At 29.0% G+C, this 13,173-nt stretch overlaps 1 protein-coding gene across 1 annotated transcript in view; it reads left to right on the forward strand.

Annotated features, from left to right (window-relative positions):
• vstm4b (V-set and transmembrane domain containing 4b) overlaps positions 1-11,993 on the forward strand; it is a gene marked incomplete at its 5' end in the record, with an annotated part of 50,251 nt that extends 38,258 nt beyond the window's left edge. The window contains 2 exons of the mRNA XM_083903437.1: positions 10,687-10,751; positions 11,688-11,993. Of these exons, the coding sequence (XP_083759563.1) occupies positions 10,687-10,751; positions 11,688-11,813 (191 nt within the window). The 3' untranslated portion in view covers positions 11,814-11,993. The remainder of the gene's footprint in view (positions 1-10,686; positions 10,752-11,687) is intronic.
• Between the last annotated feature and the right edge of the window lie 1,180 nt (positions 11,994-13,173).

Below are 13,173 nucleotides of genomic sequence, written 5' to 3' on the forward strand. Positions count from 1 at the left end.
AGTATAGTATGATGTTTTTCAAATTTTGGACCAAATATTTTTTTTTCTCAAAAGCTGCCACATTTGGATGATATAGCATAGTATTACGTTATAGTCAAATTTCGGACGACATATGACGCTTTTTAGACCAAAAAAATGATTTTGAAAAAAAATGTCAAGTTTTGGACGACATAGTATAGTATGATGTTTTCAAATTTTGGACCAAATTTTTTTTTGCTCAAAAGCTGCCACATTTGGATGATATAGCATAGTACTACGATATAGTCAAATTTCGGACGACATATGACGATTTTTAGACCAAAAAAATGATTTTGAAAAAAAATGTCAAATTTTGGACGACATAGTATAGTATGATGTTTTTCAAATTTTGGACCAAATTTTTTTTTGCTCAAAAGCTGCCACATTTGGATGATATAGCATAGTACTACGTTATAGTCAAATTTCGGACGACATATGACGCTTTTTAGACCAAAAAAAAAGATTTTGAAAAAAAATGTCAAGTTTTGGACGACATAGTATAGTATGATGTTTTCAAATTTTGGACCAAATTTTTTTTTTCTCAAAAGCTTTCACATTTGGATGATATAGCATAGTATAACGTTATGGTCAAATTTCGGACGACATATGATGCTTTTTAGACCAAAAAAATGATTTTGAAAAAAAATGACAAATTTTGGACGACATAGTATAGTATGATGTTTTCAAATTTTGGACCAAATTTTTTTTTTCTCAAAAGCTGTCACATTTGGATGATATAGCATAGTATAACGTTATGGTCAAATTTCGGACGACATATGATGCTTTTTAGACCAAAAAAATGATTTTGAAAAAAAATGACAAATTTTGGACGACATAGTATAGTATGATGTTTTCAAATTTTGGACCAAATTTTTTTTTGCTCAAAAGCTGCCACATTTGGATGATATAGCATAGTACTACGATATAGTCAAATTTCGGACGACATATGACGATTTTTAGACCAAAAAAAGGATTTTGAAAAAAAATGTCAAATTTTGGACGACATAGTATAGTATGATGTTTTTCAAATTTTGGACCAAATTTTTTTTTTCTCAAAAGCTGTCACATTTGGATGATATAGCATAGTACTACGTTATAGTCAAATTTCGGACGACATATGACGATTTTAAGACCAAAAAAATGATTTTGAAAAAAAATGTCAAATTTTGGACGACACAGTATAGTATGATGTTTTTCAAATTTTGGACCAAATATTTTTTTTTCTCAAAAGCTGCCACATTTGGATGATATAGCATAGTATTACGTTATAGTCAAATTTCGGACGACATATGACGCTTTTTAGACCAAAAAAATGATTTTGAAAAAAAATGTCAAGTTTTGGACGACATAGTATAGTATGATGTTTTCAAATTTTGGACCAAATTTTTTTTTGCTCAAAAGCTGCCACATTTGGATGATATAGCATAGTACTACGATATAGTCAAATTTCGGACGACATATGACGATTTTTAGACCAAAAAAATGATTTTGAAAAAAAATGTCAAATTTTGGACGACATAGTATAGTATGATGTTTTTCAAATTTTGGACCAAATTTTTTTTTGCTCAAAAGCTGCCACATTTGGATGATATAGCATAGTACTACGTTATAGTCAAATTTCGGACGACATATGACGCTTTTTAGACCAAAAAAAAAGATTTTGAAAAAAAATGTCAAGTTTTGGACGACATAGTATAGTATGATGTTTTCAAATTTTGGACCAAATTTTTTTTTTCTCAAAAGCTGTCACATTTGGATGATATAGCATAGTATAACGTTATAGTCAAATTTCGGACGACATATGATGCTTTTTAGACCAAAAAAATGATTTTGAAAAAAAATGACAAATTTTGGACGACATAGTATAGTATGATGTTTTCAAATTTTGGACCAAATTTTTTTTTTCTCAAAAGCTGTCACATTTGGATGATATAGCATAGTATAACGTTATAGTCAAATTTCGGACGACATATGATGCTTTTTAGACCAAAAAAATGATTTTGAAAAAAAATGACAAATTTTGGACGACATAGTATAGTATGATGTTTTCAAATTTTGGACCAAATTTTTTTTTGCTCAAAAGCTGCCACATTTGGATGATATAGCATAGTACTACGATATAGTCAAATTTCGGACGACATATGACGATTTTTAGACCAAAAAAATGATTTTGAAAAAAAATGTCAAATTTTGGACGACATAGTATAGTATGATGTTTTTCAAATTTTGGACCAAATTTTTTTTTGCTCAAAAGCTGCCACATTTGGATGATATAGCATAGTACTACGATATAGTCAAATTTCGGACGACATATGACGATTTTTAGACCAAAAAAATGATTTTGAAAAAAAATGTCAAATTTTGGACGACATAGTATAGTATGATGTTTTTCAAATTTTGGACCAAATTTTTTTTTTCTCAAAAGCTGTCACATTTGGATGATATAGCATAGTACTACGTTATAGTCAAATTTCGGACGACATATGACGATTTTAAGACCAAAAAAATGATCTTGAAAAAAAATGTCAAATTTTGGACGACATAGTATAGTATGATGTTTTTCAAATTTTGGACCAAATTTTTTTTCGCTCAAAAGCTGCCACATTTGGATGATATAGCATAGTACTACGTTATAGTCAAATTTCGGACGACATATGACACTTTTTAGACCAAAAAAATGATTTTGAAAAAAAATGTCAAATTTTGGACGACATAGTATAGTATGATGTTTTTCAAATTTTGGACCAAATTTTTTTTCGCTCAAAAGCTGCCACATTTGGATGATATAGCATAGTACTACGTTATAGTCAAATTTCGGACGACATATGACGATTTTTAGACCAAAAAATGATTTTGAAAAAAAAAGACAAATTTTGGACGACATAGTATAGTATGATGTTTTTCAAATTTTGGACCAAATTTTTTTTTTCTCAAAAGCTGTCACATTTGGATGATATAGCATAGTACTACGTTATAGTCAAATTTCGGACGACATATGACGCTTTTTAGACCAAAAAAATGATTTTGAAAAAAAATGTCAAATTTTGGACGACATAGTATAGTATGATGTTTTTCAAATTTTGGACCAAATTTTTTTTTGCTCAAAAGCTGCCACATTTGGATGATATAGCATAGTACTACGTTATAGTCAAATTTCGGACGACATATGACGATTTTAAGACCAAAAAAATGATTTTGAAAAAAAATGTCAAATTTTGGACGACATAGTATAGTATGATGTTTTTCAAATTTTGGACCAAATTTTTTTTTGCTCAAAAGCTGCCACATTTGGATGATATAGCATAGTACTACGTTATAGTCAAATTTCGGACGACATATGACGCTTTTTAGACCAAAAAAATGATTTTGAAAAAAAATGTCAAATTTTGGACGACATAGTATAGTATGATGTTTTTCAAATTTTGGACCAAATTTTTTTTTTTCTCAAAAGCTGTCACATTTGGATGATATAGCATAGTACTACTTTATAGTCAAATTTCGGATGACATATGACGCTTTTTAGATCAAAAAAATGATTTTGAAAAAAAATGTCAAATTTTGGACGACATAGTATAGTATGATGTTTTTCAAATTTTGGACCAAATTTTTTTTTTCTCAAAAGCTGTCACATTTGGATGATATAGCATAGTATTACGTTATAGTCAAATTTTGGACGACATATGACGCTTTTTAGACCAAAAAAATGATTTTGAAAAAAAATGTCAAATTTTGGACGACATAGTATAGTATGATGTTTTTCAAATTTTGGACCAAATTTTTTTTTTGCTCAAAAGCTGCCACATTTGGATGATATAGCATAGTACTACGTTATAGTCAAATTTCGGACGACATATGACGCTTTTTAGACCAAAAAAAAAGATTTTGAAAAAAAATGTCAAGTTTTGGACGACATAGTATAGTATGATGTTTTCAAATTTTGGACCAAATTTTTTTTTTCTCAAAAGCTGTCACATTTGGATGATATAGCATAGTATAACGTTATAGTCAAATTTCGGACGACATATGATGCTTTTTAGACCAAAAAAATGATTTTGAAAAAAAATGACAAATTTTGGACGACATAGTATAGTATGATGTTTTCAAATTTTGGACCAAATTTTTTTTTTCTCAAAAGCTGTCACATTTGGATGATATAGCATAGTATAACGTTATAGTCAAATTTCGGACGACATATGATGCTTTTTAGACCAAAAAAATGATTTTGAAAAAAAATGACAAATTTTGGACGACATAGTATAGTATGATGTTTTCAAATTTTGGACCAAATTTTTTTTTGCTCAAAAGCTGCCACATTTGGATGATATAGCATAGTACTACGATATAGTCAAATTTCGGACGACATATGACGATTTTTAGACCAAAAAAATGATTTTGAAAAAAAATGTCAAATTTTGGACGACATAGTATAGTATGATGTTTTTCAAATTTTGGACCAAATTTTTTTTTGCTCAAAAGCTGCCACATTTGGATGATATAGCATAGTACTACGATATAGTCAAATTTCGGACGACATATGACGATTTTTAGACCAAAAAAATGATTTTGAAAAAAAATGTCAAATTTTGGACGACATAGTATAGTATGATGTTTTTCAAATTTTGGACCAAATTTTTTTTTTCTCAAAAGCTGTCACATTTGGATGATATAGCATAGTACTACGTTATAGTCAAATTTCGGACGACATATGACGATTTTAAGACCAAAAAAATGATTTTGAAAAAAAATGTCAAATTTTGGACGACATAGTATAGTATGATGTTTTTCAAATTTTGGACCAAATTTTTTTTCGCTCAAAAGCTGCCACATTTGGATGATATAGCATAGTACTACGTTATAGTCAAATTTCGGACGACATATGACACTTTTTAGACCAAAAAAATGATTTTGAAAAAAAATGTCAAATTTTGGACGACATAGTATAGTATGATGTTTTTCAAATTTTGGACCAAATTTTTTTTCGCTCAAAAGCTGCCACATTTGGATGATATAGCATAGTACTACGTTATAGTCAAATTTCGGACGACATATGACGATTTTTAGACCAAAAAAATGATTTTGAAAAAAAATGACAAATTTTGGACGACATAGTATAGTATGATGTTTTTCAAATTTTGGACCAAATTTTTTTTTTCTCAAAAGCTGTCACATTTGGATGATATAGCATAGTACTACGTTATAGTCAAATTTCGGACGACATATGACGCTTTTTAGACCAAAAAAATGATTTTGAAAAAAAATGTCAAATTTTGGACGACATAGTATAGTATGATGTTTTTCAAATTTTGGACCAAATTTTTTTTTGCTCAAAAGCTGCCACATTTGGATGATATGGCATAGTACTACGTTATAGTCAAATTTCGGACGACATATGACGATTTTAAGACCAAAAAAATGATTTTGAAAAAAAATGTCAAATTTTGGACGACATAGTATAGTATGATGTTTTTCAAATTTTGGACCAAATTTTTTTTTGCTCAAAAGCTGCCACATTTGGATGATATAGCATAGTACTACGTTATAGTCAAATTTCGGACGACATATGACGCTTTTTAGACCAAAAAAATGATTTTGAAAAAAAATGTCAAATTTTGGACGACATAGTATAGTATGATGTTTTTCAAATTTTGGACCAAATTTTTTTTTTTCTCAAAAGCTGTCACATTTGGATGATATAGCATAGTACTACTTTATAGTCAAATTTCGGATGACATATGACGCTTTTTAGATCAAAAAAATGATTTTGAAAAAAAATGTCAAATTTTGGACGACATAGTATAGTATGATGTTTTTCAAATTTTGGACCAAATTTTTTTTTTCTCAAAAGCTGTCACATTTGGATGATATAGCATAGTATTACGTTATAGTCAAATTTTGGACGACATATGACGCTTTTTAGACCAAAAAAATGATTTTGAAAAAAAATGTCAAATTTTGGACGACATAGTATAGTATGATGTTTTTCAAATTTTGGACCAAATTTTTTTTTTGCTCAAAAGCTGCCACATTTGGATGATATAGCATAGTACTACGTTATAGTCAAATTTCGGATGACATATGACGCTTTTTAGACCAAAAAAATGATTTTGAAAAAAAATGTCAAATTTTGGACGACATAGTATAGTATGATGTTTTTCAAATTTTGGACCAAATTTTTTTTTGCTCAAAAGCTGCCACATTTGGATGATATAGCATAGTACTACGTTATAGTCAAATTTCGGACGACATATGACGCTTTTTAGACCAAAAAAATGATTTTGAAAAAAAATGTCAAATTTTGGACGACATAGTATAGTATGATGTTTTTCAAATTTTGGACCAAATTTTTTTTCGCTCAAAAGCTGCCACATTTGGATGATATAGCATAGTACTACGTTATAGTCAAATTTCGGACGACATATGACGCTTTTTAGACCAAAAAAATGATTTTGAAAAAAAATGACAAATTTTGGACGACATAGTTTAGGATGATGTTTTCAAATTTTGGACCAAATTTTTTTTTTCTCAAAAGCTGTCACATTTGGATGATATAGCATAGTATACTATGCTATATCATCCAAATGTGGCAGCTTTTGTATAGTAGACCAAAAAAATGATTTTGAAAAAAAATGTCAAATTTTGGACGACATAGTATAGTATGATGTTTTTCAAATTTTGGACCAAATTTTTTTTTTCTCAAAAGCTGTCACATTTGGATGATATAGCATAGTACTACGTTATAGTCAAATTTCGGACGACATATGACGCTTTTTAGACCAAAAAAATGATTTTGAAAAAAAATGTCAAATTTTGGACGACATAGTATAGTATGATGTTTTTCAAATTTTGGACCAAATTTTTTTTTGCTCAAAAGCTGCCACATTTGGATGATATAGCATAGTACTACGTTATAGTCAAATTTCGGACGACATATGACGCTTTTTAGACCAAAAAAATGATTTTGAAAAAAAATGTCAAATTTTGGACGACATAGTATAGTATGATGTTTTTCAAATTTTGGACCAAATTTTTTTTCGCTCAAAAGCTGCCACATTTGGATGATATAGCATAGTACTACGTTATAGTCAAATTTCGGACGACATATGACGCTTTTTAGACCAAAAAAATGATTTTGAAAAAAAATGACAAATTTTGGACGACATAGTTTAGGATGATGTTTTCAAATTTTGGACCAAATTTTTTTTTTCTCAAAAGCTGTCACATTTGGATGATATAGCATAGTATAACGTTATAGTCAAATTTCGGACGACATATGATGCTTTTTAGACCAAAAAAATGATTTTGAAAAAAAATGACAAATTTTGGACGACATAGTATAGTATGATGTTTTCAAATTTTGGACCAAATTTTTTTTTGCTCAAAAGCTGCCACATTTGGATGATATAGCATAGTACTACGATATAGTCAAATTTCGGACGACATATGACGATTTTTAGACCAAAAAAATGATTTTGAAAAAAAATGTCAAATTTTGGACGACATAGTATAGTATGATGTTTTTCAAATTTTGGACCAAATTTTTTTTTTCTCAAAAGCTGTCACATTTGGATGATATAGCATAGTACTACGTTATAGTCAAATTTCGGACGACATATGACGATTTTAAGACCAAAAAAATGATTTTGAAAAAAAATGTCAAATTTTGGACGACATAGTATAGTATGATGTTTTTCAAATTTTGGACCAAATTTTTTTTCGCTCAAAAGCTGTCACATTTGGATGATATAGCATAGTACTACGTTATAGTCAAATTTCGGACGACATATGACGATTTTAAGACCAAAAAAATGATTTTGAAAAAAAATGTCAAATTTTGGACGACATAGTATAGTATGATGTTTTTCAAATTTTGGACCAAATTTTTTTTCGCTCAAAAGCTGCCACATTTGGATGATATAGCATAGTACTACGTTATAGTCAAATTTCGGACGACATATGACACTTTTTAGACCAAAAAAATGATTTTGAAAAAAAATGTCAAATTTTGGACGACATAGTATAGTATGATGTTTTTCAAATTTTGGACCAAATTTTTTTTTTCTCAAAAGCTGTCACATTTGGATGATATAGCATAGTACTACGTTATAGTCAAATTTCGGACGACATATGACGATTTTTAGACCAAAAAAATGATTTTGAAAAAAAATGACAAATTTTGGACGACATAGTATAGTATGATGTTTTTCAAATTTTGGACCAAATTTTTTTTTTCTCAAAAGCTGTCACATTTGGATGATATAGCATAGTACTACGTTATAGTCAAATTTCGGACGACATATGACGCTTTTTAGACCAAAAAAATGATTTTGAAAAAAAATGTCAAATTTTGGACGACATAGTATAGTATGATGTTTTTCAAATTTTGGACCAAATTTTTTTTTGCTCAAAAGCTGCCACATTTGGATGATATAGCATAGTACTACGTTATAGTCAAATTTCGGACGACATATGACGATTTTAAGACCAAAAAAATGATTTTGAAAAAAAATGTCAAATTTTGGACGACATAGTATAGTATGATGTTTTTCAAATTTTGGACCAAATTTTTTTTTGCTCAAAAGCTGCCACATTTGGATGATATAGCATAGTACTACGTTATAGTCAAATTTCGGACGACATATGACGCTTTTTAGACCAAAAAAATGATTTTGAAAAAAAATGTCAAATTTTGGACGACATAGTATAGTATGATGTTTTTCAAATTTTGGACCAAATTTTTTTTTTTCTCAAAAGCTGTCACATTTGGATGATATAGCATAGTACTACTTTATAGTCAAATTTCGGATGACATATGACGCTTTTTAGATCAAAAAAATGATTTTGAAAAAAAATGTCAAATTTTGGACGACATAGTATAGTATGATGTTTTTCAAATTTTGGACCAAATTTTTTTTTTCTCAAAAGCTGTCACATTTGGATGATATAGCATAGTATTACGTTATAGTCAAATTTTGGACGACATATGACGCTTTTTAGACCAAAAAAATGATTTTGAAAAAAAATGTCAAATTTTGGACGACATAGTATAGTATGATGTTTTTCAAATTTTGGACCAAATTTTTTTTTTGCTCAAAAGCTGCCACATTTGGATGATATAGCATAGTACTACGTTATAGTCAAATTTCGGATGACATATGACGCTTTTTAGACCAAAAAAATGATTTTGAAAAAAAATGTCAAATTTTGGACGACATAGTATAGTATGATGTTTTTCAAATTTTGGACCAAATTTTTTTTTTCTCAAAAGCTGTCACATTTGGATGATATAGCATAGTACTACGTTATAGTCAAATTTCGGACGACATATGACGATTTTTAGACCAAAAAAATGATTTTGAAAAAAAATGTCAAATTTTGGACGACATAGTATAGTATGATGTTTTTCAAATTTTGGACCAAATTTTTTTTTTCTCAAAAGCTGTCACATTTGGATGATATAGCATAGTATTACGTTATAGTCAAATTTCGGACGACATATGACGCTTTTTAGACCAAAAAGTGATTTTGAAAAAAAAAGTGAAATTTTGGACGACATAGTATAGTATGGCTTTTTTTGTTCTAAAGTAAGAGAAGGTGAAATTCAGCTGGTGTTTAGCTCAGTTGGCAGAGCACATGACCTGATTCATCAATTGACAATGTAGTATCTTAACAAGCACACCATGTTCGAATCCCGCGCTGACCTCCTGTCATCAATCCCCCTCTTTCCTTTCCGTCTCAACTATGCTACTCATTACAGGCGAAAAAGCCCCAAAAAATACACTTTAAAAAAATGACACATTTTGGACGACATAGTATAGTATGACGTTTTTTTCAAATTTTGGACCAAATTTTTTTTTTCTCAAAAGTTGTCACATTTGGATGATATAGCATATTATTTATTACGTCATAGTCAAATTTCGGACGACATATGACGCATTTTTAAACCAAAAAATGATTTTGAAAAAAAAAGTCAAATTTTGGACGACATAGTATAGTATGATGTTTTTTCAAATTTTGGACCAAATTTTTTTTTTCTCAAAAGTTGTCACATTTGGATGATATAGCATAGTATTACGTCATAGTCAAATTTCGGACGACATATGACGCTTTTTTAGACCAAAAAATGATTTTGAAAAAAAATGACACATTTTGGACGACATAGTATATAAGGCGTTTTTTCAAATTTTGGACCAAATTCTTTTTTTTCTTAAAAGTTGTCACATTTGGATGATATAGCATAGTACTACGTTATAGTCAAATTACGGACGACATATGACGCTTTTTTAGACCAAAAATTGATTTTGAAAAAAAAAGTCAAATTTTGGACGACATAGTATAGTAAGGCGTTTTTTCAAATTTTGGACCAAATTTTTTTTTCCTCAAAAGCTGTCACATTTGGATGATATGGCATAGTATTACGTTATAGTCAAATTTCGGACGACGAATGACGCTTCTTTAGACCAAAAAATGATTTTTTTAAAAACGACATAGTATAGTATGATGTTTTTTGTCAGTTAGACCGCCAGTAAATCAGCTGGTGTTAAGCACACATCCCTAAATTTACTGATGATATTCTAACATTTGCATCATCACATTTGCAATATGCATCATATATATACTTGCTAAACAAATCTCTCTTAAACTGTTTCCTCTTTGTTGTGCTTCACGCAGCTCCCATCAGAGACAAAACAAGAAAACCCAAACTTTTAAAACCACAACCGAGGAAACTAGTGTTGGTAAGCACATGCATGCATTTTTACAAACCTTTTTTCATGATTTGATTGTTGTTGTGGTGATCCTAAATGTTCCCAGTTATGTTTTGCATTGATACGTTTACCTTAAAACTTGTCACACTGCACACTAAGCAAGACAATATCCCAAATATATTGAAAATAATGAAGAGGGTATTTGACATTTTAATCAATCAAACCACATTTGACAAGAAAGTCATACTTTAGTATGTCGTCCAATATTTGACAAAAATGTAATCAAAAAATTTTTTTGACAATACAGTCATACTAAAGAATTCCATCCACAATTTGACAAAGTCATATTTAAGTATGTCGTCTCAAATTTGACAAAAAAGTGAAAAGAAAAAGAAAGTCCTAAATTTGACAAAAGAAAAGTCATACTATAGTATGTCGTCCAAAAGTTGACAGAAAAGTCCAAAAAATGTTTTTCCAAAATTTGACAAAAAAAAAATCATACTATAGTATGTCTTCCAAAGTTTTACAGAACATTTCAAAAAATAATAATTTGTCCAAAATTTGACAAAAAAAGTAATAGGTTAGTATGTCGTCCAAAATTTGACAAAAAAGTCAAAAAAAAAATTGGCTAAAAAGGAGATAGGTTAGTATCTCGTCCCTCAATTTGACGAAAATGTCATACTTTAGGATGTTGTCCAAAATTTGATAAAAGTCATACTTTAGTACACATTACCATGGTATTTGCAGCATCAAACCACTATTCTGTAATGTGAGTATTCTTATCAGACACAGTGAAGACATATGAGAAAACAGAGTCTCCAACCCTGTAATTACCTTACCTTACCCGGGAATTAATAAAGTATTCTGATTCTGATTCTGATTCTGATACTGATACTGATTCTGATTCTGATTCTGATTCGGTCCTTTTCTCGCCACTGATCAATCACGTTTCCCCTCCGTCTCCAGCCGAAGATCGTGGAGGAGAATCTGACCTACGCAGAGTTGGATCTGGTGAAGCCCATTCCAGAGGCCAAGGCGTCTCGCAGCGGCACAGTGTACGCTCAGATACAGTTCGGGGAGCAGCAGCTATGAGACAAACACAAACACCACTAGTGACTGTGCCAAATGCAAAATGTTTATATTTATAGTCTGTGATTTTTGTATTAAACAAATGAAGGTTTGAACTGCGTGAAGTCAAAAAAAACACACTATGTACAGTTTGATTTTATACAAAGAGCGAGATGCAAAAGGGTAAATGTTTCTGTTTCTTATTCTTTTTCAAACCTGTGTAGCTCAAGCTGGGAACACAATAGAAGACTAAAAACTCCACGTTCACATCAATCACGCTTACAATGCGACGTTCACAGACTCCTGTCTTTTTAAAAGTTGAAACATTAAATTTTTTGAAAAAAAATGTGACAAAAGTTGAAATAAATTATTTTTTTTTTAAATTGACAAAAGTTGAAACATTACATTATTTGAAAAAAATTTGACAAAAGTTGAAATAAAATAAAAATTTTAATTGACAAAATGAAACATTACATTCTTTGAAAAAAATGTGACAAAAGTTGAAATAAAAAAAAAATTTAATTGACAAAAGTTGAAACATTACATTATTTGAAAAAAATGTGACAAAAGTTGAAATAACTTTTTTTTCAAAATTGACAAAAGTTGAAACATTAAATTTTTGGAAAAAAATTTGACAAAAGTTGAAACATTACATTTTTGGAAAAAAGTTTGACAAAAGTTGAAACATTACATTTTTTGAAAAAAAATGTGACAAAAGTTGAAATAACATTTTTTTTTCAAAATTGACAAAAGTTGAAACATTAAATTTTTGGAAAAAAATTTGACAAAAGTTGAAACATTACATTTTTGGAAAAAAGTTTGACAAAAGTTGAAACATTACATTTTTTGAAAAAAAATGTGACAAAAGTTGAAATAACTTTTTTTTTTCAAAATTGACAATAGTTGAAACATTAAATTTTTGGAAAAAAATTTGACAAAAGTTGAAACATTACATTTTTGGAAAAAAGTTTGACAAAAGTTGAAACATAACATTTTTTGAAAAAAAATTTGACAAAAGTTGAAACATTACATTTTTTGAAAAAAAATGTGACAAAAGTTGAAATAACTTTTTTTTTTCAAAATTGACAATAGTTGAAACATTAAATTTTTGGAAAAAAATTTGACAAAAGTTGAAACATTACATTTTTGGAAAAAAGTTTGACAAAAGTTGAAACATAACATTTTTTGAAAAAAAATTTGACAAAAGTTGAAACATTACATTTTTTGAAAAAAAATGTGACAAAAGTTGAAATAACATTTTTTTTTCAAAATTGACAAAAGTTGAAACATTACATTTTTGGAAAAAAGTTTGACAAAAGTTGAAACATTACATTTTTTGAAAAAAAATGTGACAAAAGTTGAAATAACATTTTTTTTTCAAAAT

Source organism: Microchirus variegatus (assembly GCF_963457635.1).
Source record: "Microchirus variegatus genome assembly, chromosome: 17".
In the NCBI taxonomy this organism is placed as follows: Eukaryota; Metazoa; Chordata; class Actinopteri; order Pleuronectiformes; family Soleidae; genus Microchirus; species Microchirus variegatus.